We start from the raw sequence: 27,823 nt of genomic DNA, 5'->3' as shown, positions 1-27,823 counted from the left end.
TTACAAGAAGGCACCCACGCTGGCCCAGTCGTGCAGGTCAGTGGCCAGGGTGGCATCTCCGGCCTCAAAGAGGGGCTCCGGGGGGAGGCAGCTACTGCCGCTCTCGTCCCAAGGGTGCTGCAGGAAGGACGTGGCCAGGAAGGTCTCGTCGAAGTCCAGGCTGTCGGCAGCCTGCTCCACTGAAGCCCCCCAGGTGGCTGGGCAGTCGATGTGGCGGCCGTGGACGGTGAGGTCCACGTCCCCGTGTGAGGCGGGGCTCAGTGGTGGGCTCAGCTCCAGGGTCTCCAGCGAGCCCAGCTCCCCGCCCAGAGTGCCAGCGTCGAAGATGGCCTCCCAGTCAAAGTTGCCCTTGAGGGGTTCCAGCTCGCCCTGCTCCTCCTGGGTGAGCAGCAGGGTGCTGGGGGGCCGAGGGACCTTGGCCACCCGCTTGGGTAGCGGCTGTTTGCGCTTATGCCCGAGCCTGCCCTCGCCTGCGCCCCAGCCTGCCTCCCCAGTGGCCTCCTCGAACTCCCGCAGCAGCTGTTGGGCCTCGGTGTTCACGGTCAGCGGCCCGGCCCATGGGGAGGCGCTGGGCTCTTGTGCGGCCTGGCGGGCGAAGGCTGGGTGGATGTGGACCGGGGGCAGCCGCCGCTTCTTGAAGGCCCCGCTCAGCAGCCGCTCTGCATACTGGGGGTCGATGCGCCAGAAGCCCCCCTTGCCAGGCTCGTCCTTCTCCCGAGGCACCTTGATGAAGCACTTGTTCAGGGACAAGTTGTGGCGGATGGAATTCTGGACACAGGGAGAGAGAAGAGGAGGGTGGGTGAGTGGGCAGGGTCGAAGATGGGGGCCACCCAGTGCCAGTCCCCCCCTACCAGCTTCTCTCCAATGGGGGCCGCTGGGAGGGATGGAGGGCGGCAGAGGCGCTGCTCAGACCAGGAGGCTTTGGGACACCAGCCACGGGGCACCGGGAGCCGGGAGTGCTGTCGGGGGCTTTTGTTCCCTGTTGCCAGGATATCTGCCTGCTCAGTCATCCGAGCCCTGAGCCGCAGGATGGCTCTCAGTGCCACCCTGTCCTGCCCTCCCTCCCTCCCCTCCCCTGCCGCTTGCGGCCTCTGGCCAAAGGCCTCGGCTCCCCCAGGGCCTGGACGGCCATCTCTCTCTGCCTGGGCCTGGCTGGCCTTCTCTGTTTGTGAAGTGAGTGAGTGGGTGTGAGTGTGTGTATGTGTGTGTGGGGGGGGGTGGAATCTGATGATTTTCCTTGTTTGTAGAGCCGGCCGCTAGCCTGGGCCCTCACTCCCCCGCCACCCCCAACACCCCACCTCCTCCCATTCCAGGCTCTGAGGCCTCGGTTGATTATTACCCGGCCAAGAGGGCCAAGGGCATAGCACTCATTCCTGGGGCCTCTCAGGCTTGGGGTCGGGTGGCGGGGGTCTCTGGTTTCTCACTAAGGTTACAAATGGTACTGCCCCCGGGTCAGAGCCCAGGCAAATGTGGAACAGCTTGGAACTGTGATCCTGCGGCCTGTGACACAGGGGGTGATCTTTGCATCCTGGGTCTCTGTCTCCAAGAAGCAGATGATCGAAGATGCTGATGGTCAAATATGCTCAGGGCAAAGTGTGCCCAGCCTCCCATCACTACCCTGCTTAGTTCATGCCTGGGTGCACAGTCCCAACCACGCTGGGGAACAGGGATCTGGGGGTTGGACAGTGGGGCTGGCAGGTGGGTAGTGCCCCCTGGCAAGACTGGGATGTTTACACGGCGGCCTGGGCCCCTTGGCTGCTCTGTGCCAGGTTCTGGAGACCTGGAACATGAAGCCAGTGTGGGAGGCACAGCCCCTGTGGAAAGCACCTGGCTCAGGTAATTGTCCCCCTAGGGAGGTTGATGAGAAGGGTGGGGAGGGGAGTGGTGGCAGGAAACCGGGGAGGGTTTGGGGTGGGGGCTGGGACAACAGCTTTAGGAAGGCCCCACAGCCCTTCCATGGGGGCACAGCTGGCCTTCACACCCCAGAGCACAGCCCCTCTCGCCTCCCCGTGCTCCTCCAGCCAACCGAAACCAGGCAGGATGAAGAGCCTGTTTCCCATTCTAGTCCGGCCCTGACAAACTGGCCTGGAGCAGGGTCGTGTCTAGGAATTCTAGGACTTGGGACAAAAATGTGTCCCTCAGTCCATCAACCTCCCTCTAGGGGGCCAGCGTCCACACATAGTTTAGCCCTGGTCTTTGGACTGGGCCTGCTGGATGGGTGACAAGTTCTTTCCACTTGAACCTCAAATTCAACACCCCTAAAGCCCTGTGAACATCCGCCCTCCTTCCTCTCTGAAGTCACAGTGGGGGCAGTTCCAAGCACTGGGCTCCCTAGAGGTCCTTCCTCGACGGCCTTCCTCCCTCGGGCCCTGGCTTGACGGCTCCTGCGGATCTAGGTCCGCGATGCGAGTCCAGCCTGCGAGAGCGTGGGCCGGGCTGGAGGGCCTCCCTACCTGCCAAGTGGGATCAGCGTGGCGGAAGTAGCAGAAGTTGTCCGTGATCCACTTGTAGATGGCCGACAGGGTGATCTTGGTGGCCTTGCTGGCCTGCATGGCCATGCAGATGAGCGTGGCGTACGAGTAGGGCGGCTTCACGTGCGGGTTGGTGGCGTAGTCCACGTCGTCGGGAGGCGGGGCCTGCAGCCCCGGGGGCGCGCTCCGCGACGTGCACGACGACGTGGGCTTGCCGGGTGTGTGCGGCTGCCCCAGGCAGGCGGGGTCGGCCGCCAGGGGAGACCCCGGCGCGGCCGAGCCTGGCACCTGGTGGTAGCCGTGGGGGTCGGTGCCCCCTGAGGGCAGGGCGGGAGCCTTGGCGTTGAGAATAGAGAATTCCTGCAGCCACTGCAGGCTGGTCAGGCTGTCATCCAGAGCGTCGGGCTCCTCCAGGCCGCCCTCCGGCCCGGGCTCCTCCGCCGCCCCTACCCCCGAGAGGCGTAGCCAGCTCTCCGCCATATCTGCGGGGACTCTCCGAGGGGGCGGTCAACATCCACGAGCCGAGCCGAGGGTGGCCGGCCGAGCTCTCTGGCCCGCTGACGCCCGCGGCTCGAGTTACACAGTCTCCCGGAAGAGCGCTTCCATCCCGCGACCCGGGGGTCGCTTCCTCCGAATTGAAAGAGGTGCCTGCAGGGACCGTAGCGGGAACTGAGCCCTCTTCCCCCACCCTCGACGAGAGAGTGTGCGCAAGGAGCGGGGGCCTCCTCTAAAATCGTCCCCGCAGCTGGGGAGGATCTTTTACTGCCTTGGTCTGGGAAACAGAAGCTGTGCCCCGTGGTCCAATCTCCGCAGGGTCCGCCTGGCTCTTCCTCTTTGATGTTTTAGAGGAGACTTAATTAGCCAAACGAGGGAAGAGTGTAAGGGACATCCGAGGCCATTCTCTTCTCCCCAAGAGTAGGAAATCAACCCCCCTCCCCTCCCTCCATAACAAATGGAAATGGGGCGAGGGAGCCCAGGAGGGCAGTATCTTTGAAAAGGGCTATTAGGATGAGGGAGCAAGGGGAAGGAAGGAAGGAAATAGGATAGAGAGTTATAGGGGCGCGGGAAGTGAGTGTCCCCCAAACTTCTCTGATGTCGTCCCTCGGGCCCGCCACTTCCGTCGGGGAAGGATGGGAGAGCGGGCTGCTACCGACGCCCTCCCTTTCCGCGGCCGGCAGACCACCCCGTCCCTTACCTGGCTCAGAGCGCAGCACGGGCCAAAGGAATGTTCTGGAAGAAGTTCCTCCCACCCCCTGCGGCTCTCTGACACCCCACCCCCAGCTCGATGGCCCAGCCAGCAGTCCTTGTCGCCCCTACGCCCGACGGCGCCTCTCTGAACGCCAGAGGCCGGGGGACCGGCATTAAGTAGCAGCTCGGAAGGCTTCTCCTGCTGCCATGGCGACGCTCCGCCCCTATAAACAGCTTCCGCTTCTGCCATTGGTCAGTGTGTCTCCAAGGGGACCGCGGGTTCTTAACACTCTCTCTGGCGGTAACTCTCTTCGAACTCCCTCCTCCTGCCGCCTTCTCCCGCGCCACGCAGCCCCCTACCCGCCACCCGGTCCCGGCTCCAAACATTCCCGCGCAAGGGCCCCGCGCAGGGTTCGGAGAAGCGCGCGCCTCGGCGCTCCAGCCGAGGCCCCGGGCGCCCCGGGTAGGCCGTCCGCTGCGGGAACCTCACTCCTGCCCTACCCTGCCCCCCTCCCACCTTCCCGTCTGGGCTGCTCCGAGGTGTAGACGGCTCCTGGGACGCAGCCTGGGGCGCGGAGGCCAAGACTGGGAGCGGCTTAGACTCGGGGATCGCGTGCTTGGGGTTTTCCTTTCCTCTCTGGCTTGTGAGTGGCACTTCCGCACGTTTCTGCGGCCTATCCCGGTCTCCCGACCCTGATTGTCGAGTGGTGCCCGTAGGCAGGTCTGACTCTCGATGCCACCTGCCGCTTAGGTCCGCAGACACCCCCATGGCGGGTAGGGTAATCATGCTTCCTGGTAAGCGCTCCCTCCCAGCCCCATCCTCAGCAAGATTCCCAGAAGTGGACATCCCAGGAGCTTCTTCGGAAGTGCCTCTCCCTCCCTTCCAGAGAGCCGAGGAAGCTGAGCCAGTGAGTGGTACCCAGAAAAGCCATGCCTTTGCCAAATTCTCCTACCAGGATCATTTGCTCCGTTAATTTCACCAGCCTTTAAGTGATGAGGACCAACAGCGGACTGTAGTCCGTTCTGCTCCCTTCTCCCAGCCTCCCTCCAGTCACCAGCTTTCCTGCTCTTCAATTATTGAGCAGCTGCAGTTGGAAGTTCTCCGGTTTAAGGGCGGGGGGTTGGGGGTGGGTTAGGGGGAGGGCTCGTTATCACGCCTTTGCACAGGAGCTGTGACCAGGCCAGCACATAGTCAACTCCCATCCAGAAACATGTCTTTCCCTATCCCTTGTCCTAGTTCACTCCTTCATATACAGCTTGTCTTCAAGAAAAATAATAGTGTTAGAGAAAGTGAGACAGAAACTTTCACAAATAAGCCAGCTGCACAGTTAATGGCTCTCCTTCCCTTGTCAACAGTTTTATTCATTTTTAAGAATCATGCAGCAATCCATAAATGTTGCATCCTTGACGTCCCCACTGTAGTGTGCCCACAAGTGTACTCCGGGGAGTGAGGGGTACACAGATGGCACAACAGGACACGCAGACTCCCACATACTAGGTGTGCAGATCCTAAAGCAAAGTGAGAAACCAGCATGCCGAGATCAGGTGGACAGGACACGAACTCTTCCCAGGGGAGATGGCTTACAGTGTGTGGATCTGTGCCCAGGCGATGCCCCAGCGTGGGCATGACCTCTGGGGGGATGGGACTGGGGAGGGGAAGGAAAAAGGGCTCAGTGAGGAGGCCAGGGTCATGGCACCACTCAGAAGTGAGCTCACAGGTGAGTTCAGACCCCAGCATGGCAGGAAGGAACCGCAAACACAGGGGAGTCTGTGGCTTCATGGGAGAAGCCAGGCCCTGTCACAGGTTCTCTGGGTCACCTGCTTACAACATGATGGTCTCCAGATGATGGCTGGGGCATCTGTCCTGTTCCCTGACCAGGCTGAAGACCAGCCTCTCTGGATGGGCTATTTCTAGGGATCTTCCCCACCCCCACTTTGGTCGGACCATGTGGCATGCAGGGTCTTAGTTCCCAGACCAAGGATCGAACCTGCACCCTCTGCAGTAGAAGTGCAGAGTCTTAACCACTGGAGCACCAGGGAAAGTTCTACTTGCCAAAGAGCTAAATGAGCGCAGAGAGGTGGGGGGCTTGGGGAGAGAGCAGGAACTGTCTGAGAAACAGGCATGAAGAGCCATTTCTCACCCAGGTCAGTCTTGGTTATGGAGCCAAGGCCTTGAGGAATCTGAGCTTCTTCCTGGGAGAAGGCAGACCCTCCAGAAAGGGTGAAGACAATGGCTTCCTCTTAGGGTTCCTGGCCGCTGTGGCTACTGTTTACCTGCCTCTCCTTCATCTCAAGTAACAGCACACTGTGAATACTACCTGCCGGGAGAGCAGGTGGGTCTGAATGCCACCACCCCAGGCTCAGGGAGGTCCCATTCCCTAATGTTTCTGGGGCTCAAACTTCAGGGAAATCAGTAAGTGGGGTTATTGCTCATATCTTAAATAAGATAGGGGCCATACAAATGTTTCGAGGAGAGAAAAGACATGAAGTGGGGCCTGAAACAGCAGAGTCCGCTGCATGATTGCAGAGAAGGTGGATGTGGGAAACTCAAGACAGAGGCAGAGGCTCAGGCTTGGTTTGTGTCGTGTCTGTTGGGACTACAGGCCTCCCCATCCCCAAGAGCAAGATGTGAACCACAGCCACCAGACAGTGTGCGGGTTACCACCCGCCTGGCAGCGCAAACTACATAGAAGGTGCAAAAGGTCCCCTGGGCTTGGGAAGGACCTGAAAAGTTCTTCGAGGGTCACAATACCAACTATTAACTCAGGTCATCGTGGTGGACGTATCCTAGGGCTCTGTCAATCACATCTCTGCCTCACAAACTTTTGGATCCCGCTTTACTTCCCAGTCTCAGGCTCCACTAAACAACAACCTCTTCCAAAAGCCGGCAGATAGCACATCTATCTGAGAGCTGGGAGGAACCCACTGACAACACCAGTGTTGAGACAGGAACAGCCAACAGCTTACGGTCTGGCCTTGCTGTTTCAGGCTGTCAATTATATGTCCTACACGGACTGCGGTGGGGTGGGGTGGATACATGGTTTGAACAATACCTCTAAATCTCTAATGAACCTATGGAAGGTAGTACCTCCCCCATCAGGCTCAGCAGACCTGGGGGGAGGCAGAGGAGGACAACGGGTGGGGAGGGGAGCCCCCTGGATTACCCCTGGCCCCAGCTCAGCCCTTTCCCCAACTCCCTTTGGGGCTCCTGGGCACCAGTTGAGAATCACCGGTCCACCCCCTCTCTCAACCTATTTCTTCAACTACTTAAGAAAAGGGGGTGGAGATGGCTACAGTGGGGATAAGAAGGCCACTTGACAGGGCGGTAGTGATGAAACGTGATACCACACGACAGCCCCTAACATGTGCCTGGCACACAGAAGGGGTTAAACTGTTTTTGTGGTGTCACCTTAGGATGGAGTCCCAGGCCTTCTTGAGTGCACCTGATCATAAATAACCCTCCGGAAGGGAGCCATGTAACTAAGGGATCCTCAGGTTCAAGCATGATTTAGCCTCCTTCCTAAGCAGACAGACACATGCGGCACTGCCTCTGCCACCAGAAAGAAGCAAGAACTGTTTTCCCAACCAACCTTCCAGTGGTTGCCACTGTTCACTGTCCTGGAGAAAGGAACTCCTAATGCTTTTTGAGGGGGAACTCCACCTCTTGTGCAATACGGCTTTCCCTTTTTGCAGGAGTCATCCTCCAACCCCCACCCCGAACTGGAGGTTTCAGATTGGTCATGATGTCCCAGAGACCAGAAAATGCCAGGTGTCTGTAATGAAGTCACGCAAACTCCAAGTCCTCTTGGTCTACCCGCCTAAGGAGACAAAAGATGCACAAGAAACAACTGGTCCACGGGCCTCAGCTCCACCTGAAGGTCAGGATTCAGTGGAAACATTTTCAAAAAGTCTCTGCAGAGGGTCTCAGGAGCTGCAGTTCATCCCGTGGCTTTAGCCCTCAAGGAGCAAGGAGGCTTCTGGTCCCTTCTGAGGGGAAGGATCATGACTGCGGAAGGCTAGGAGAAGGAGCAGGCGCCCTCAAGCATCCAGCTTCCACGTGGGTCTAAAGCGTCTCCACGTGTCTTGCTGAGGATGCCCAGCAGGTCAGCGGTGCAGTGAGGCCAGGAAGGGATGCGAAGACAGGAGGGGGCCCCTGGCACACAGGCCGGGGTTCTCAGACGGCCAGAGGCCCCCACACGCAGGGCCTGTCCTCGGGGTCCTCCAGGCTTCCGGAGGACAAGCGCCGGCGCTGCGTGTTCCGATGACTCACCACGTTGTCATCGGCCTGCCAGGCACCTGAGAAGAGAAATGCAAGGTTACTCGAGCTGGACCTCTGGATCAGTCCAGATGGTGTCCCCAGCAGGGCAGCCTGGGAGTTCGGCATGAAAACTGGCAGGCTGCCCATTACTTGGAGCTCCCACGGTGTGCCAACCACAGCACGTGAGGAATCAGGAGCAGTGGTGCCCACTGGGCCAGGGACAGTCACGGACACTGGGGCCCACAATGGCGGGACACATGGGATGGTCCCTGTTTTGTGGGACCTTGCCCTAGGACCCACGTTTGTATCTTTATTTGGTCTTAAAATTTGTGACGGCAGACAAGGGCCTAGCTGAGATTTTCGTGAGGCAGGAGGAAGTGAATGGGACGGAGAAGAACGTGTTAATTTGGGCCCAGAGTTGATGTTTGCTGTGGGGGCCAGGGTGGAGCAGGAAGGGCTTGGCTGCCCAGAGGGTGCCAGGGACTGAATGGCAAGGGGGAAAACAGTGCAATAGCCACTCCTCTCTTTCTGCACCCAAACAGTCCGCTGAGGTTTGCTATCAGCTGGTGTCATCCACCTCAGGAGATATTAGCCCCAGAGCCGTGGGGTCCCATGAGCACCATCCCCTAAACTCATCATCCTGCCCCCAGTCCACGGCTCCTGCACGAGAGGCACCAGCTGCCCACACTGGAAACGCCCACAGCCCTGGGTTGGGGCTTCTCTCTCCTTTGTGCTGTGTATCCAGTCACCACCTCTGGCTTGTTCACCCTCTGCTGCTGTTTAGTCCCTAAATCATGTCCGAGTCATTGCGACCCCACACACTGTAGCCCACCAGGCTACTCTGTCCATGGAATCTTCAGGTAAGAATATTGGGGCGGGTTGCCATTTCCTTCTCCAGGAGATCTTTCCGACCCAGGGATCGTTGAACCCAGGTCTTCCGCTTGGCAGGAAGGATTCTTTACCACTGAGCCACCAAGCAAGGGCTGTGTACTCTCTAGTCATGTCTAAATCTGTAAGTCAGAAAACTGGGTACACCCCCAACTTGTAACATACTGACTGTGTGACCCTGGGCAGGTCATTGTACTTGGAGTTCCAGTTTTCCCATCTATCAGATGGAAATGAGTACTTAGCCACCAGCGTTGCTGGGAGAGATAAGTGAGGTGACACGGCAGAGTGCTGAGCAGGGTGCCTGATTCTTAGAATGTGCTAGACAGCCAGGCCCACCCCCAGCCTTGTTCAGGTTCATCTCCCCCCAGCAGGCCTCCAGCCCACAGACTGGCTCCATCCGTTCATTATTCCCTCCAGTGCAGCGAGAAACTCCTTCCAGGGGAGAGGAGGAAGCCCTAACCCCCTGGAGTTGGGGAAAGCCATTCAACCTCTGGCCTGAGAACCTCTGAGCCACCTCTCCCAGCTTGTCCCACACGACCCCCAGCCGAAGAGGGTCCAGTGTGTGCCGACTTCCTCCCCCACTGCCCCCCTCCTCCCCCACTGCCCCCCTCCTCATGCGGTGAAAATTGCTGAATCCTTGAATTCCTCCACTGCACTGTGACCTTCTCCTGGGCAGAGCCAAGAGCCACACCTGGCCCAGCAGGGGGCTCATTCAGAGGACAGAGCCTGTGACCCCGGACTGGAGGCCTGAGGCTCAGTATATTCTCCTGTGATGGAGGCCACTCATGAGGGTCTGGGGTCAGCCTTCAGTTAAGCCAGCCCAAGACACGAAACCCTTTAATGGCGGAAACACTAGGATTAAGTGGGTAGAAACTGAGTATTTTGCATAAATGTCCTGGTGCGATCATCCATCCTAAACCTCTGATACTACCCTGCAGAGGTGGACCCCGGGCCAGAGGAGTCCGTGGGACAGAAAATCGTTAGGTATCTCTCAGCCAGACAGAATGTGGGGGTCCCTATTCCCTGGAGGCACCGCAGTCTGGCACCCCCTAAGGATGGCCCTCTAAGTGTGACGGCATGACGAGTAGGCCAGATCGCCCTTCTAAGTTAAGAACCCCCAGAGACAGTGAGTTGTTTGTTCAAGTATATAATTTGGTAGAACTCATACCTATTCCTCACTGTTTAGGGGGCAGGACTCCGGAACGGCGGCTGTTTGGTGGGAAAGACCAAAAGCAAATGGTAAACGAGAGAGAAGACACACAGACACACACGCATGTGCAAAGTCAAAGGCCTCCACTACACGGCTACCACCACCAGCTGCCAGGTCTGAATGCCTAAGTCCTTGCTACCAACACCACTGGTCCAGTTCCTGAGCCAGGGCACACACATGGCTCCTTCTGAAACCACCTCAAGCCTCTGTGCTCCTGGGCTTCATGACAGTACCCTTTCTTCTAAAAAGGGCCCCTGCTGGACCCATGGCCAAACCCTGCTGCTGCTTGGCTCCTCCTGTTCAGAGGGAGAGCCTGGGTGCAGCAGGTAAGCCATTCTGTTCAGCCCTCAGCCAGAAAAGGGAGCCTGGAGATTCAGGATCTTTCAGCAGGGGTAGAGAAAGGTGCTTCTCGCTCAATTCCATCCTGGGGACTGAGAAATGGGAGAGTGGAGAGACCTCTAGAGTCAGATTTGAGAAGCACATCCAGGGTGCTTTTTCATACCCACTCCTGTCTCTCAAAGTGTTAGTCACTCAGTCACGTTAACTCTTTTCGACCCCATGGACTGTAGCCCACCAGGCTCCTCTGTCATAAATGGAATTTTCCGGGCAAGGATACTGAAGTGGTTGCCATTCCCTTCTCCGGGGGATCTTCCCAACCCAGGGATCGAACTCCAGTCTCCTGCATTGTAGGCAGATTCCTTACTGTCTGAACCATCTTCCCGTCTCTGCCCAGCCACTAATTAAATATAAGGGCTGTAACAGCTCCGACCATCCTGTAGAGTCTCTCCAGGAAAAGAGGATGTTCACTTCAATTTTTCCTTAGTATCTGGGAAGTGTAACCCTTCCTAGTAGCGTCTTCGTCTTGGGTTATTTCAGGTCTCCGTAAGTACTTTTTTGTTTTCTTTTTTTCTGGTCATGCTGCACGGTTTGGGGGATCTTAGTTCCCTAACCAGGGATCGGACCTGGGCCATAGCAGTAAAAGCGCCAAGTCCTAACTACTGGACTGCCAGGGAATTCCCTCCATAAGTATTTTACATTTCTTTGGCGATGCCCACTCCTGTACAATGCAGTCATTTAAAAACATTTGTATTTCCACTAAACCAAATTATCTTTGCTTTTCCTCACCACTCCCCAGAGCCTTTTCACAGAACTGTCACCAGTCCCGACTACTATCCTGCCACTTGTGTGATAGGCCATCATATTCCTTGCAACCACATCTACCTAGCACGCATTCTTATCTGCTCACCACCTACCCCTCTCAACTCAGATTTCCTCCCTTTGGGAATCTTTCAGAACAACCTCAGAATATACCATATTCTCACACCTCCCCTTAGTTTTGGGTCCAAGAAGATCCAGAAGCTTCTTAGAGAAAGAGGGGCTGGATTGACACAGGTGCTCTCTCAGCATCACTCCCACATGGGTGATGAGAGCAGGGAGGATGGGGACGTGAGCGGTCCTCGCCGCCAGCTGGGAATCCTGGCAGAGCACATATGTGGCTGGGGGCGGTGGACCGTGGGATATTGCTGGGGCTCTGCTGCTTGTGGGCCCTCTGTGAGGGGACTGACGTCCTTGTAGAGAGGAAGACCCAGTGCCTGAGAAGCTGTCCTGGCGGCCAAGCCAGCCTGAAGTCCCTCAGTCATAGGATGGAACTCCGAACTTCCAGCTGAGTGTGATGAAGCCTGCCTATTCCATGGGACCTACCAAAGTGGGTACTTCTGTCATTAACCTGACAGATCCTTCCAGAGAGTTCCCCAGCACTTTGCTACCAGTGTGATGCTAACAGTGGAACTGGAGAAACATTTACCGAGAGAGCAGATGCACTTGCCCTCTCCCATAAGAGCCTTTGAGACCTCTGAGTGAAGCTACGTAGGGACCCCTTATGCCTGGGCCCAGAGCAGCCGCCCCAGCCATGTGCCTTCACGTCTGGCCCGAACGGTGAACTCGGTTTAATCTGAGAATGGCTGGCTCCCGAGATCACCATAAGGAATCCCAGGTTTCATGCCCCTCCTGCAAGCCCAGAGTGGAATAAAGATCCACCAGCAGGTTGGCCAGAAGGAGGTAGGGAGAGGAGGAAGCAGACAGAATGGGATCAGTTTCCACCAGCACGGTTGGCTGAAACAATTCCCAGCAGCTCCCTCTGCCAAAAAATGAGGGTGGGAAGGGGGGGGCCCGGGGGGAGGCAGGAACCTAGATTTCTCTCTTAAAGCCCAGTGTGCACAGCTGCTACAGACACAGGGCAGAGTGAGGGCAGAGATGTCATCTTCCCCAAAGTGAAAGTGTTAAATCACTCAGTCGTGTTTGACTGTGATCCCATGGACTCACCAGGCTCCTCTGTCCATGGGATTCTCCAGGCTACAATACTGGAGTGGGTAAGCCATGCCCTTCTCCGGGGAAATCTTCCCGACCCAGGGATCAAACCTGGGTCTCCTGCATTGCGGGCAGATTCTTTACCATCTGAGCCACCAGGGAACCCCTGGTCATCTTCCCCAACTACTGACCAAAGCAAATTCTTCCTGTAACCTTTGCCCCGGACTCATCCACACTTTTGCGGAACAGGGATTCATCTATTCTTACAACTTTTTTCTTGAAAAAAATCCCAGCATGTGGAATACAGGCCCTTGCCAGTTAAGAACGGAAGGCCCAGCGAGAGCCTCTTGAGTGTGCGCACGCCCAGCAAGCTCAGGGTCAGGCACGAGTGAACATGAACTTTCACAGAGTCTGGATAACATAAATGAGTTTCAAAATAAACAAACCGGACAGACAGACTTACAAATTTGGCAAAAAGACATGAGAAACACATGGACAGAAAGAAGCCAGGTAAGGAGTGGGAAGGCAGGAATGAAGTGGACCCTGGGCCCCAGCTGCTCCCAGCACAGACTTGGCAGGGTTAGCACTAAGTGGGGAGGCGTCTCTGGGAATTATAACTTCCCCTGCCACAAGCCTGCGCAGGGCCAAAGGGGTGAGGACCCAGGTCTTCCACAGGCTGATGGAGAGTGGCAACCACAGGAGGCTGTCCCTCCAGCCCCTAGCCACGTCGCCGAGCTAGTAAAGCACTGGACCCACGACAAAGACGTGGCTGTCCTGAAGCGAAGGAAGTCTTCGTTTCAGGGCACTTTAAAAGATTACAGAACCACGCAACGTGAAGGCAATCTCTGCCGTGAACCCAGGAGAGGCAATTTCTACCTAGTTCACTGGGCAAGATGTGGCTTTAGAGGCCTGTTGGTGGAGCCCTTGTAAGCAAGGAGTAGAGGGACCTCAGTGCCTGGAGTGTGACTGACAGCTGGGCTTCTTCGTGAGAATGTATCCCAGATTCAGTTTAGCGTTGTGGGAACACATCAGGGGCACCTGGGAGAGGGCCAACTGAGTTAAGGCTCCAGGGAGAGGAGGCACCTTCCACCCCTGATCTCTCCTCTGGGATCCACATCCAGTGAGCATAAGGCAACTGGTGGTCACCCAGGCCTCCCTGGGTCACAGAGCCACTCGCTCATCTATGAAACGCTGACTCTCAAATTCCTCTCTGATCCTAACAATCCATGATTCTCTGTGGAATTGCAAGTTCCCTTTTCAAGGGCTCAGGGCTCTCTGAGACTTTCTCACAGAGGTGGTTGGCGTCTGCCTCCAAAGCTGCTGATAAAAGCAAGACGTGGCCCCCTGCCATGGGATCTGTAAGACTGTGATGGATGTGCCCTGTCAGGCCAAATCGGAAGAACTGGGAGGGATTTTTGCCCCTTTTCTTCCTGCTCAGAGCAGGGGTCTCTCTTTGCTCAAGGACTCTCCTTTCAGCAACTGGCTTCCAGCATCTTAGCACAGCCCATGCCTTCTTGCAGGAACTCCAGGGCAGGAGGTGGGTGTCCCAGGGTGAGAGCAGGGGTGCGAGCAGGGGAGGGAGCGTCTCCCACCAAGTTCATGTTCAGCAGACTGCCACTCACCGGGTAAGCAGACCTCAGAGCACAGCTTATTGTCCAGTGCTTTCACGCTGGCGATGTCAAAGTCATTGTTATTGTCACACTCCATACCTAGAAATGCGCATGTCCTCTGGCCTGTAACGGAGTTAAGGCAGTTAGAGAGGGGCTGGCTGTGTTTTTTCTCTGCTTTGCTGTCCTTAAAATAAAAATCTTAAGGATGGAGACAAAAAAAAAAAAATCATATCATATGTTTAAAAAAAAAAAGACAGTAATTAAGTGGGTAAAGAGTGGACAAAAAAGGAATTAAATTGTTTGTGTTCTCCTGTCCTGCTGTTTCTTTAACAGGCTCCTTTCCAGCCTTTGTTCCTGGGAAGTCAGACCTTGGAGAGGGCTGCAGGATGTGTGCCCAGGCCCAGAGGAGGACTAAGTCAGGCTGGGAAGAGCTGGGGGAGCCACCAGAGAAGCAACTCCGCCTCTGGCCCATGACTGTGGGTTTGTATGGGGTGTGTTTATGACCACAAGGCTCTGGGAAATGGCTAATACATAGAACATCAATTAAAGCTCTTTGGTTCCATAATTTTGCCCATCAAATCAAAGAATCGCTTAGTTCACAAACTTATGATTTATTTTCTGATGAGGCTTAATTTGTTATTCTGAGTATGTTTTAAGGCAGCAGTCCCCAACCTTTTCAGCACCAGGGACTGGTTTCCTGGAAGACAGTTTTTTCACATACCAGAGGGTGGTGGGGGATGGTTTCAGGATGATTCAAGCTCATTACATTTATCGTGCACTTTATTTCTATTATTATTACATCAGCTGCACCTCAGATCATTAGGCATTAGATGCTGGAAGTTGGGGACCCCTGTTCTAAGGGACTGACCAGAAACCTACAGCCATGTAAGATGGGGACAGTTTTAGATATTATTTTTTTCAAGACTCTCCCCCTTTTCTTTTCTTGGTGGAAGGGAGAGGAAGAAACATACAGTTACCGTGCTGGGCTCTGGAATGTCAGGCAGAAACCACTTGCTGCCCTGCACTTTCCAGAAGCTAGTATTAACTGCCAGGGCGACAATCACAATGGGGAACTCAACCCTCAAGACATCAACTGCAGCGCCCAAACCCTGCTTGGAGCAGTCTGCTTCGCCATGCTCCTCCTCCCGGCCAGGTGGGAGCGGTCCAGGGTGCGTGCGCCGCCCCCTCCCGCCCCCCCCACCCCGCGCAACAGCCAGCGCTAAAGCAGAAGCGACTAGCGTGACACCTGCCTCCAGGCTGGGATCTGGGTCTGCTTCGGAGGTCACCCTTCTGCGGAGGCGCCTCAGAGCAGCGGAGGGAGACACCGGTTCCTGGGCCGCCGGGTCCTCCCCTCCCAGGTGGGAGTCCCAGCCCCGCCCAATCTGCTTCCCTGCCCAGCCTGTAGGTCCGCTCTAGGTTTACTAGAAACAAAATTCTTCCCCCTGAAGATATGAATGACCTTATTTACAAAACAGAAATAGAGTTGCAGATGTAGAAAGCAAACATGGTTGGGAGGGGGAAGAGGAGGAGGGCTAAACTGAGAGATTGGGATTGATATATACACACTGCTGCTGCTGCTGCTAAGTCGCTTCAGTCGTGTCCAACTCTGCGACCCCATAGACGGCAGCCCACCAGGCTCCCCCGTCCCTGGGATTCTCCAGGTAAGAACACTGGAGTGGGTTGCCATTTCCTTCTCCAATGCATGAAAGTGAACAGTGAAAGTGAAAGTGAAGTCGCTCAGTCGTGTCCGACTCTTTGCGACTCCATGGGATTTTCCAGGCAAGAGTACTGGAGTGGGGTGCCATTGCAAATTGAGGCCTAAATGACAGTAAAGAGAGTCGGCCTAATAGCTTACAGAATACTGACCTGCCGAAGCCTCTCCTCCAGCCTTCACTGTGCCTGCTGCTGCTAAGGCCCCTCTGCTACTGTAACAACAGCCCTTTTCTTCACTAAAGCAAAACCAGACCTACTGCCTGCAGTCCTTCCCACCAAGTGATGGAAACTGCCCTCTGCTCCTGCTGCAGCTCAGCTCCAGGGCTGCCCCACCAGCTCCATGAGACTCAGCTGAGAAGCTGAAGCAGGAAGGAAGGTGAAGGCAGCTGCCCAAGAAGCTTCAGAATCTACTCCACGTAGATGGAGAACCACCTGAATGATATCTTCTGCGGCCTTGGCTCAGGGGCCCGGAAAAAGTGGGAAGGCCACTGAGGTCCTCGGATACCCTGCTGGCTTTTTGCTGTTTCATCAAGAAGACATCTCTCCAAAGCCACACCCTTGAGCAGTGCCACCCAGTCCCACCAGTGCCCCTTTCTGTGCCGTTTAGCGAATACCCAGGAAAGAAATACGGTAACAGGGAGCCAAAGACCAGGTCTTTTACCATCTTCCTGTGTGGGCGATGCGTCCTCTTCCTCTAGAACATCGTTCCCCTAGGACGGAAGGAAGGTGCTATGAGTCCAGGAAGCAGAGACATGAGTGTACCGACTGGCTGAAAACAGCGCTAACCAGCCTCCTGGTCTCTGTGCGCTTCCCATCCACGTGAGACGGCGCGGAGGCCCAGCAGAGGCAGATTTTGCCTGGCGAGACAGGATCAGCCTGTAGGGACCAGGTCTGAGGCACATTACAGACGGATCCTAGGACTCTCAAGAATAGCCTAGGTAATAGTTTAGCTCACACTGTCTCTCTAAGGTGGATGTCAAAGTTGTGAATTGAAAAAGCAAACTGTGAGGTCAAAGCACTTTCAGAAATTCCTTAGGATCCCAAACCCTGTCCAGGTATGCCTTTGAGAACTCGTGGCTCAAAAAAAAGTTGTGGCGTCCTCACTGTGAGCCGAATGCTCCTATACGGGCCCACCGCTGGGTCTGAGCACTTCTCATGCTGAATTACAATCCTGACTCCTCCACCGGATGGAGCTCCTGGATGGGTGGAGTGGGTGACAGGCAAAAGCCACGTCACTCGGTTGGTGTCCCCCCAGTGCTAGGAAGCACCTGTGAGCCGGCTGTCCCTGTAAATACTAAGCGAACGGAGGACAAACACCCTCTTGAGGGTCTGGCCTGGAAGACTTCCCACTAGAACTCTCTGCACGCCTGTTACACTGAGACCAGTGCCCTCGCTAATCGGGCAGTTCTTCGGCTCTGCACCCGCCTCTTAACAGGCTTCTTCCAGAACAGCTCCCATCCCATTCGCACCCTCTGCCAGCACCGAAGGCCCCTAGACTGGGGAGGGGGCACCACCGTCCTCCGCCTGGCTGTTACCTCTGCGTCCTGCTCCTCAGCGGCGAGGCCCATGAAGTTGCAGTCTGGAGATGCCGCGGGCGTCACCTGCAGAAGAGCAGCGAAAATCAAGGTGCAGACACCACCAGCTCACCTCCCCAGCTTGCCTGGCAGCAAGCCCAAACCACGTCCTCAGGACAGAAGTGGTACCAAACCAAAGAGCAGACACGAGAGTTGTCTTTGACTTAAGGACAGGGCACCCTGTTTTCTGGAGCTCCCTTCCCGGGGGTACCGGGGGGGCTTTGTGATCTCCCTGGCAGACCCTGGGTCGAGCTGCTTGGGATGAGCCTGCAGAACCAGAGCAGCAAGGGCCATCCCGTGTCCCCCGCTTACCTCTTCTTCATCTGAGGGGGTCCTGCTGGCAGCCCGGGGGGAGGGGAGGGCCTCCCCCTCCTCTTCTGTGCCAGGGGCGATGTAGGAGCCGGACATGGAGGAGACGGTGTCGGTGCTGATCTGGGAGTGCTGGCTCTGGGAGGACACCATGGACATGACCGACTGGGCCAGACTGCTGCTGGCAGGGTCTTTGGAGACAGGAGTTGGGCGGGGGAGGAGATGGAGGTCAGACACAGCTGCCGTGAACCGACTGGGAGCAGGGTTCTCTCCCCGCACCCGGGGGCTGTGAGGACTGTGGCAGCCCGGCCTCGCCCTCACCAAACAGTGTTTAGATTTAAGGTTTGCCAAGGTTTGGCTCCTTTACAGTTTATTTAAGTTTAAAGTTTTTCTTTTTGGCCATGCTGTGGGCCACGCAGGATCCTAGGTCCCCGACCAGGGATCAAACCCGAGCCCCTGGCATTGAAAGCTCAGAGTCTGAATCACTGGACCCCAGGGAAGTCCTTATCCGTTACATTTTAGAGCTCCAAACTCAACCTCAGGGGTGGGGGGTTTGCTTTTCCCTGTCACGATGTTAAAAGAAACCTTCCGACAGCAGCACTGGGAGCAAGTTACCTGCCTCCCCCCTAGCTGGGGGGCGAGACCACCCTCCCAGTGCGAGACACCAAGTCCCGCTTCCCCTCAAGTCGGGCCCTGCTCGGTGTGGCCGCTGAGGTATCACTTGGCTGCTTGCCCAGTCCAGCCCGGAGGAAATACTAGAAGCGCCATGGACTCCAGCCCTCCTCAGGTACCTTCTGGGGAGGAAATCGTGGAGGAGAGTGGGGTTCCCGTGCAGGACGACTGGTCAATAGCTCCTGACGATGACAGGGTCAGGTTCTCACTTTCTGGGGTGACACCGCATTCCTGGGGAGAGGCAGAGTCGGAGGGAAGGGGTCAGGTCAGGGGGCCTGGGCGAGGGATGGCGGGGGGTGACGTGCGAGGCAGGGCCAGTTTCTCCTCTGTCACCACTCCTCTGCAGCCCTGACCCGGGCTGGCTGGCTGTCTCCCCTGGGAGGTGCGAGTGCCTCCTGCCCGAGGCCCAGCACCTGCTGGAGCCACACAAAGACGGCAGCTCAGATGACCCAGGTCAGCTGTGACACGGGAGCACCCAGGCTTCCCCAGGATTGCAAACAGCTCTCCTTCTGAAGGGGAAGAACACAAAACCAGTCGAGGCCCTGGAGCCCTCTTGGGCTTCTCCTCTGGGGTCGGGGGTTGGTTCCAGCTCGATGGATCTAATGTAAACACCATCTCCCTCCCCAGCCCACACCGGCCCCCCACACCCACCCCGCCATCCGTCACCTGGGCTCGTAACCTCAGTCCACCCCGGGCAGATGCAAAGGTCTGTTGGTTCTCTCTCCTCCAGGAATTCTTCTCTTGAACTGTAGTGCAGGCGTCCCCCCTGCCTAGCTCTGTCTGTCTCTTGCCTGAGCCTGTCTGGACACCTCTGCCAGGGGAGGCCTGGTGGGGCCAAGTTCCCGCTGTGCCACCGGCCTGCTCAGGGCCCCCACTCCTGCTCCGTGCTTCACGTGTAACGTCCCTATGACCAGGAATGTTTCTCTTGCCTTTCTCATCAATGCCTGAGAAATTTTGCCCCCTTCAGGGGAGGCGCAGAGTCCTAACCACTCGACAGCCCGGGAATTCTCCATGGACCATTTTTGTGTATGTGTGAGGCCCATTTTAAAAGTCTTTATTGAATTTGTTATGCTATTGTTTCTGTTTTATATTTTGGGTTTTGGGCCACGAGGCAGGTGGAATTTTAGCTCCCTGACCAGGGATTGAACCTGCACCCCCTGCATTGGAAGGCGAAGTCATAACCACTGGACCGCCAGGGAGGTCCCGCCATGGACCACTTTTTAAAGTGAGCATCCCTGCTCCTAGCCTCGACCTCCCTTACCTGACACACTGACCCGTGGTACCACCTGCCACACACACTTTGACTGTCTTTGACTGTCCTGCGTGTCCACCCCACCCCAACTGCCAAGCCTATAATAAATACCATGAGGGCAGGACCTCAGTGTCTCTCCACTGCTGCTATCCTTAGCACAGAGGATCACGCCTGGTCAGATACACAGGCCCCATACTTTGCTGAAAGAATGAGTCTAGTGACACCTTTGCTGCGTCTCAGAGAGTGTTCAGAAGGTGTTTGATGAGTGAATGAGAGCAGATGGACCGAAAGAGGCCAGCAGGCTGGAAGGAAAGGACCCAGAGTCCAAAACCCAACAAGGATGGCACATATATTACCTCTCCGAGATGCTGGCCTGACGGTCTCTGAGACAGCTGCGTCTCAGATTCACTGCAGGAACGCTCATCGTCCTCTTCGGGCAGCACGGAAGAATTCTGGGAGATGGACCTGTGTGAGGCCAGAGGGAGAAACAGCTGCAGCCAGTGCCCACTTAAAGAATGGAACTCGCCTGCACCCCCATCACCTAGAAGTCAGAGGGAGCAGAGGGCCGTGGGGGGGACTGCAGGGAACTCACCTCGTAGGAAGGAGTAGAGACGTGGGAAAAGGCACCGAGGGGTCTGAGACCTCTTCTGGGTGTCAGAAAAATCTGAGTTTTCCCTTTTGCTCCTTCAAATAGTTGTGTCTGAACTTGGGGAAAACCACTGACATTTTTAGGGTTTCAGTGTTTTCATCTGTAAAATACCCTCCTTTCTTCTTTCAGGGAAACTTATGACTTGCGCCTGTGTATGCACGCTCAGTCCTGCCTGACTCTTTGCCATGCCATGGACTGTAAGCCCGCCCGGCTCCTCTGTCCCTGGAATTTTCTAGGCAAGAATACTGGCGTGGGTTGCCATTCCTCCTCCAGGGGATCTTCCCCACTCAGGGACTGAACCCACGTCTCCTGCACTGTAGGCATATTCTTTACCACCATGCCAGCTGGGAAGCTCCATGACTTGTGCCAAGGTGGATGTAAATACTCAAGAAATACAGATCACAAGGCTCCTTCAGTCCTCAGACTAAGTGACGCTCCCCAGGGACGCTCCCACAGATGACCCTAACGATGTCATCTTCCCTATACCTTATACCCTCCTCCCGAAACAGAACATGTAAGTTTTATCCGTCTGGATCCTCCTAAGGACCCATGTACCATCTTATACTCCTCTCCTAAGGGATGGGATAACTCCTCCTCCGGCGTTGTTAGCCCAAGTCTCCAGTGAAATGAGCAGCTCTGGCAACAGCCCAGAGGGTCTATGCCGCCCCCGGGACCCAGGTCTGGAGTGAGCACACAGGAGTGGAAGGATGGACCGAAAGCATCGCGTCAAGGACCCCAGGGCCAACGCTGTTGCTCGCCGCCTACTCACTTGGAGAGACTCTTTTTGAGCTTGAGTCCTTGGCTGCCGCAGTCGGAGAGGTGGTCGAGCGGGGAAAAGGTGCGGACAGGAGGCAGGTGGCCGTCGCTGCCGTAGGAAGGCAGCATTCCTGAGAGGTGTCGGTCTCCAAGCACGTGGAGTGGGGGGACCGCTGGGGATGGGGTGAGGGGCCCATTGAGGGCCTCCAGAAGAGACACCACCTCATAGCCTGGCGGAATGTTCTCTGAGGACTAGGGGAATCAGAGACAGGTTGAAAAATTGATTAGATACTTTTCATTTTATGGTATGAGTGTGTTTCTTTCTCTACGGTGGAAAAATGCTTCCTTTTATATCTAGTCTGGGGGTTCTGCCAAGAAAAGCTTCTCTATTAGAGGCAGAAGAAAGAGAAAATATGTGCTGAGAACCACATGTGCTGAGACTCTAGTTATATATGAGCTTCTTCTTAACAATGTTTATTTTTTATTATAATAGAAATATGTGTTCTTTACAGGAAATTTGGAAAACACCTAAAAATGGAAAAAAAGAAAAAAAATCAACTGAGTCACCTAACTAATAACTTTCGTCAGCTTTCTAGTGTATTTTCTTCCAATTTTCCCCCCTGTACTGTTTACACAGTTGTGATCAATCTGTAAATAATAATTTTATACCAAGCTTATTTCACAAAACATAATAATTTCATTCACACGTGTTCCTTTTCATAGATACCACACCTTTCCTAATTCTTCCACTGGTGCTGCCTAGTTAATTGCATCCATTTCCTGCTGTAAGCAGCACTTTGATGAACATCTGTTCATTTATTATGCACACATCTCTTTTTTTCAGATCATTTTCTGGGTGTTAAATTCCAAGACCTTAGATTACCAAGTCCAAAGGTACTTTTTTTTTTCAATTATTAATTTTATTAAATCTTCACCCCATCATATACCTCTTTTTTTCCTTTTTATGAAGCCATTTTAAAATTTCATTTTATTTTTTTTATTATTGTTTGGCTGTGCCGTGCAGCACGCAGGATCTTAGTTCCACAACCAGATCAAACCAGCGGCTGCTGCATTGGAAGCACAGAGTCCTAACAACTGGACCACCAGGGAAATCCCCAAGTACAAATGTTTTTTAAGGCTCTTGATATATACAGCTGTTTGTTTTTTTTACAGTGAACTTTCTAGGTATACTCCTATAAGCAGGACAGAATACCTATTTTAATTGCTTCTTGGACAGCATGGGGTATCTTCAAAAAAGGAAGTTTCTAAACTTGAAAGGTGAAAAATGGTCTCCCATTTTAACCTGCATGTTGTTGATTGTTAATGTGGTTGACTTTTAAAATTTTAATGTGTTTGATCATTAACCAGCTACGTTGCCTGTTTTGAGAAATGTTTTGTATATATCTTTGCCCATTTATCGATTGTTTCATTCAGGTGAGTTATTCTAGAGATCCTAGCCTTTCCTCTGACTATATTTTGTTGTGCCTACACTTTTTTCTTTATAGGATTTATTGATTGCGTTTTAATTCGGGCCATCTTTTACACATCTAAAGTTTAAAGTTTTTTATGTGATAAAATCCACGTTCTTTTTTTGGATTGTTTTCAAGCTTAGAGAACCCCCATCCATAGTCAACTAAAGAATCATCTGTAAAGTATTCTAGGTTTTTAAGGCTTGGTTTGCTTTGTCTTTAGGGTAGTTAACTAGTTACTCCACCTGGAATTCATTATCTGATAAGGCGTGAAGTGCTAAACTAACTGATTTTTCTTCCCTAAATAGCTACCTAATCATTCCAGTACCACTTACTGAATAATTAATAATTAATCTCTTCCACTCACATGTTAACCTAAAGACAAGACTTTCTAGTCTATAACTACAAAGCTCAGAAGCTTTGCACCATCACTTACACTATGAGACCAAGGTGAATTATTTCATCTACTTGGCTCCTAGTATCTAAAGCCATGAAACGGGGTAAAGAAAAACAGTCACCTTCTCTGAGGATTCAGATAAAAATAGTAAGTTGAATCTAAACCTCAAACAATCATCCTCTGGTTTCTGCCTGGGGGCGTTCTAGAACTTACCCCACCTCCGGAGTGAAACAGCAAGCCGCTGGCTCTAGGGATGGTAAATATTAACTGGACACTGAGTTCCCAAGGCGGCAAGGGGAGGTTTTAACGATCAGAACCTCATTTTCCACTGTACTATCGGCTGGTTCTAACACAATGAGATCTCGGCCAGCTTACTCAGTACTTCAGAGTGCCAAGATTCAATCACTTGCTGCCAAGCCACGCGAAGAAGGACAGAAGGTGGAAAAAAAAAAAAAAAAAGGCCCAACTTACCGAATGCTCTTCCGAGTCGGAGGTCTGGGATGAGAGGATAGGGTTGAAGCTGGCTGGGGACAGGGGGCCCAGTTTTTTCCTCATGGCTCGGATTTGCAGCAGTGCCCGGAAGGCTGCGAAGAAGGAAACAGGTCGTCAGGACATGGGGGAGTCAGGAGGGATGAGAGGCTCCACAGAGGCCAGCCCGGCGGAGAGGGCAGTGACCTGGGGGGCCCAGCGGGGCCTCGGGGGGCTTACGCAGTCGGCAGATGGGGCAGTTGTTGGCCTGGTAGCGAAGGGTGTCGGCGCAGGTGTTACACAGGCAGAGGTGGCGGCAGGGCAGGATCAGGGTGTCTCGCACGTCGGAGAGACACACTACACACTCGGCGCTGTTGTCGCTAACCTCGTCCTCAGCTACCTGGCCAGGGGGCGGGCAGACAGCCAGCATCACAAAGACTCTCACAACCCCTGCTTTATTTTATTATTCATCTGTTTGTTTCATGTGGATCAGTTTTAAAGTCTTCATTGAACCTGTTACAATAGTGCCTCTGTTTTTTTTATTTTTATGTTCTGGTTTTTTGACTGCAAGGCATGTGGGATCTTAGCCCCCTGATCAGGGATTGAACCTGCAACCCCTGTGTTGGAAGGCGAAGTCTCAACCGCTGGACCCCCAGGGAAATCCCCCATAATTTAGAAGGCAGCTTGCCTGCAGAGCTGAGACAAGTCCTATGAACAGGATCTTGCACCTGCATTGAACTTGATGGTTTACCAAGTGCATGTGCACGCCCAGTTTCACTTCCGGCAACTGTGTGTGCCAAGCTCCTCCTCTGGAGCTGAGATCTGGTCCTGTCCATCAGTCAGAGCTGAAGGAGCCCAGGAGGCCACACAGGGAAGGGGGCAGCGATGAACTGAGGGTCCAGGGAACTGGGTGAGCAGAGCCCTGCAGAAGAACCCATCCAAACCAGCCCATTTTTTCATTTCCAAATTTAAATATAATTATAATCTTCTGAAATGAGGAAGAAGAAATACCCTTCTAGGACCAGACAAATTTCAGAGTTTGGTATGCTAAATTCCTAGATCCTGGCTGGATCAGAGGCGGTCTCACCCTGCCTCCTGGGAAGAGGACATTCAGAACTGTGGATGGGGGACTTCCCTGGTGGTCCAGGAGTTAAGACTGTGCTTCCATTGCAGTGGCTCAGGGTTTGATCCCTCGTAGGGGAACTGAGAGCCCATATCCTACAGGGAAAGGCCAAAAAAAAAGAACCATGGATGGAACTTGCCTTAGACTCTTGCGTGTTGTACTTATTTTCAATCCCATAGATCTCCTGAAGGAGGTAGCTGACCCCATCCACCTGAAGAAGAAACGGAAAAGTGCAAGGGCACGCTAGTTCTAATGAAAGATAAAAGTGGGAACTTACGCGTCTCCACCACAAACCTCCTTCAGTAACCAGGACTACAGATTCACAATGGAAACAATCAGGCCTAGGCAAGTACAGGATGCCCTTATTTACTTACATGTTCTCTTTGGGAGGAAAAGAAAATCTGATGCTTAATTCACCCACTCTTTTGTCCAACAGGGAACATGAACATTCATAAATACAACAGTAATCCTTGTACTGTAGGTCACTATGACAGAGCCCAGAGATTAGGCAAAGGGTGGAGGACCACAGGTCAAAATAGATGCATTATCTAGCTATAGAATGAAAGCTGAGCTTAGACCTTATACAAATGAAGGGATGGAAATGAGAAAGAAAGAGAAGAAATGGGCAAGGGAAAGTGGGGAAGGGAAAATGCAGACGCTGAGAGAGAGCAGGCTCTGGAAGGAGGGGCCGATTGCACCCCTCCTCCACTACTGAGCCACCCCCATCACTGACAGGTGGGCAAAATTACCCGTTAGTCCTTCAAAGAGCTGACTCATTGGAAAAGACCCTGATGCTGGGAAAGATTGAGGGTAGGAGGAAAAGGGCACGACAGAGGATGAGATGGTTGGATGGCATCACTGACTCAAAGGACATGAGTTTGGGCAAACTCTGGGAGGACTTCCCTGGCAGCTCAGACGGTAAAGCGCCTGCCTGCAGTGCCGGAGACCCGGGTTCAATCCCTGGGTTGGGAAGATCCCCTGGAGAAGGAAATGGCAACCCACTCCAGTACTCTTGCCTGGAAAATTCCATGGACTAAGGAGTCTGGTAGGCTACAGTCCATGGGGTCGCAAAGAGTCGGACATGACTGAGCGACTTCACTTGACTTCTGGGAGGCGGTGAAAGATAGGGAAGCCTGGCGTGCTGTAGTCCATGGGGTCGCAAAGAGTTGGATACGAGCTTAGCAACTGAAACAAGTCCTGCCTCTTAAAACCCCCAACTTCAGGGCTTTCCTCGTGGTCCAGTAGTTAGGACCCAGCGCTCTCACTTCTGGGGCCCCGGTTCAACCCCTGGTCAGGGAACTAAGATTTTGAATGCTGTGCAGCTTGGCCCAATATTCAAACCCCAACTTCAAGGCCCAGTTCAACTCAGACAGCCTGAGTCACATCTGCCAAAGCTGGCCCCTCCCTCGTTTCCTCATGCCAGTTCAGTCCTCACTCCCCCTACCCTCAGTGGTCCCCTGCCCTAAGGCCCAGTCCATTATCGACTGCACATTCTAGTCTCCAGTTAGACAAAGCCTATTGCTGATGCCAATCGAGGGACTGCTGCTGCTGAGTCGCTCCAGTCGTGGCCGACTCTGTGCGACCCCAGAGACGGCAGCCCACCAGGCTCCCCCGTCCCTGGGATTCTCCAGGCAAGAACACTGGAGTGGGTTGCCATGTCCTTCTCCAATGCATGAAAGTGAAAAGTGAAAGAAGTCACTCAGTCGTGTCCAACTCTTTGCAACCCCATGGACTGCAGCCCACCAGGCTCCTCCGTCCATGGGATTTTCCAGGCAAGAGTACTGGAGTGGGGTGCCATTGCCTTCGAGGGACAGGAGAAGGGATGAACCAACTCCCTTGAGGTACCCGAGCCTTTCCACCCCATGCAGGCGTCCTGGAGAACCAGGCCTCCCCATGAGGCAACTCACTGAGGCCCGGCCTTTCCAGGCAGCACCCCCTGGGCTCAGGCTCTGTCATCTCCTCTGCCTCTCTTAAAACTTGCTTTAATGTAGTGATGATTCTGGAAAGGACATTATCAACAAATTCATACTAAGATATTACTGATGACTACTGACCTCACTAAGGGCGGAGAGCACTTAGTACCTCAAAGAATGAAGAATTAGAATTTCATAAACCTACAGCCTGTTTTACACAGAGAAGTAAGTCAGAAAGAGAAAACAAATATATTAACTCATGTATATGGAATCTAGAAAAATGACATTGATGAACCTATTTGTAGGAAAGGAATGGAGACACAGACATAGAGAATGGACTTGCGGACCCAGGAGGGGAAGGGAAGGGTGGCGTGAATGGAGAAAGTAACATCAACATATATACACCAGCGTGTGTCAAACAGAGAGCTGGTGACAAGCTGCTGTGTAACACAGGGAGCCCAGCCTGGCGATGTGGGGTGGGGGCAGAGGAGAGAGGCGCAGGGCGGAGGGGATACATGTATAATTATGGCTGATCTGCGTTGTTATATAGCAGAAACCAACACAGCATTGCAAAGCGATTTCCCTCCAGTTAAAAATATTTTTTTAAAAATGGAAAAAAAAAAGAATTTCAGATATTTGTCAGCCATCGTAGGGGAGGGAGGCTTTCTTTGCATCTCAACCAAGGCCTACCCTGCCCCACACTCGACTGCCTCTCACCCTCCACGTGATGAGGCCACCGTGGGCGATGCCACTGACTCCACTCTCCCTTCCTGTCCTCCATGGCTCTCCCCGCGGCCTCAGGGGTCAGGGCTTCCGGCAGATACCAGCATAACTTGCCCGTCATCCTGAAAGGGGGCAGATGGCCAGCAGACTTTGAATTTGAGAAAAGAAATGTTGGGATACATTAAGCCAAGAGCTCTAATTGGCCCTGAATCAGACCCTGATAGTTTATTCTTTTAGCTGGAAATGTTAGTTTCTCAGCCTGGCCTTTTCAATGAAAAGAGTTCTCCCTAAACCTGATGTCAGGAAACAAATCTCGTCCTTTCATTTTCTGAAGTCCTTTACTGGCCGTCTCACCACCGACAATTCTGGAACAACAGACACCCCAAACTGGTATTCCTTTCAGGCCACCCAAGTCGTTTCTAACACAGAAAAGCATCCCTTTTTGCTTTGCTTCTTTGATTAAAAAAAAAAAAAGGCAGGGAGGGGGGAAGAAGAGCGCTTAGCAGAAGAGTGGGGAGAGAGACAGAGAGCAAAGTGGGGAAACACCAACAGCCCCGGCCCTCGAATGCTTACCACTTGTTTCTGTTTGAGGGGCTTGACGCAGAAAGTGCCATCTGAGTGCTGGAGGGAAAACATGAAACACGGCAGTTATGACGAGGAAGAGGGAGACCAGCTGCTCTCCTGTTACTTCTCTCAATTAGGGTCCTTCTTGGATCCTCCCAGCCCCGCCCTGGAGTGTGGAACAACAGACTCCTCATTCTAGAAGGGTCCTCAAGCGTGTAGTCTAGCCCTTCCGATTTAAGAAGACAAAATGAGGCCTAAGGAGTCAAGGGGCATCAGCAAGCTAGTGGCTGAGCTGGAACTCGGCCCTGT

At 53.9% G+C, this 27,823-nt stretch overlaps 2 protein-coding genes across 2 annotated transcripts in view; both read right to left on the bottom strand.

Moving 5' to 3' along the window:
• On the bottom strand, window positions 1-2,951 carry FOXJ1 (forkhead box J1). The gene is made up of 2 exons (XM_052658817.1): window positions 2,454-2,951; window positions 1-768 (listed from the first exon to the last, which is right to left on the bottom strand). Exons 1-2 carry the CDS (start codon window positions 2,949-2,951, stop codon window positions 1-3), a joined length of 1,266 nt encoding a protein of 421 aa, XP_052514777.1.
• Window positions 2,952-4,987: 2,036 nt separating this feature from the next.
• Window positions 4,988-27,823, bottom strand: part of RNF157 (ring finger protein 157) — a 79,953-nt gene continuing 57,117 nt past the window's right edge. The window contains exons 8-19 of the mRNA XM_052657171.1: window positions 27,524-27,571; window positions 24,454-24,525; window positions 23,432-23,591; window positions 23,195-23,307; window positions 20,871-21,109; window positions 19,809-19,917; window positions 18,320-18,431; window positions 17,532-17,719; window positions 17,181-17,246; window positions 16,307-16,355; window positions 13,945-14,055; window positions 4,988-7,955 (exon numbers count right to left, since the gene is read on the bottom strand). Coding sequence (XP_052513131.1) covers window positions 7,834-7,955; window positions 13,945-14,055; window positions 16,307-16,355; window positions 17,181-17,246; window positions 17,532-17,719; window positions 18,320-18,431; window positions 19,809-19,917; window positions 20,871-21,109; window positions 23,195-23,307; window positions 23,432-23,591; window positions 24,454-24,525; window positions 27,524-27,571 — 1,389 coding nt within the window. The 3' untranslated portion in view covers window positions 4,988-7,833. The remainder of the gene's footprint in view (window positions 7,956-13,944; window positions 14,056-16,306; window positions 16,356-17,180; window positions 17,247-17,531; window positions 17,720-18,319; window positions 18,432-19,808; window positions 19,918-20,870; window positions 21,110-23,194; window positions 23,308-23,431; window positions 23,592-24,453; window positions 24,526-27,523; window positions 27,572-27,823) is intronic.

The sequence above is a fragment of the Budorcas taxicolor genome, chromosome 19 (genome assembly GCF_023091745.1).
Source record: "Budorcas taxicolor isolate Tak-1 chromosome 19, Takin1.1, whole genome shotgun sequence".
Lineage (NCBI taxonomy): Eukaryota > Metazoa > Chordata > Mammalia > Artiodactyla > Bovidae > Budorcas > Budorcas taxicolor.
The sequence above is the reverse complement of the archived record's forward strand: the minus strand, read 5'-3'. Positions and strand labels throughout refer to the sequence as shown.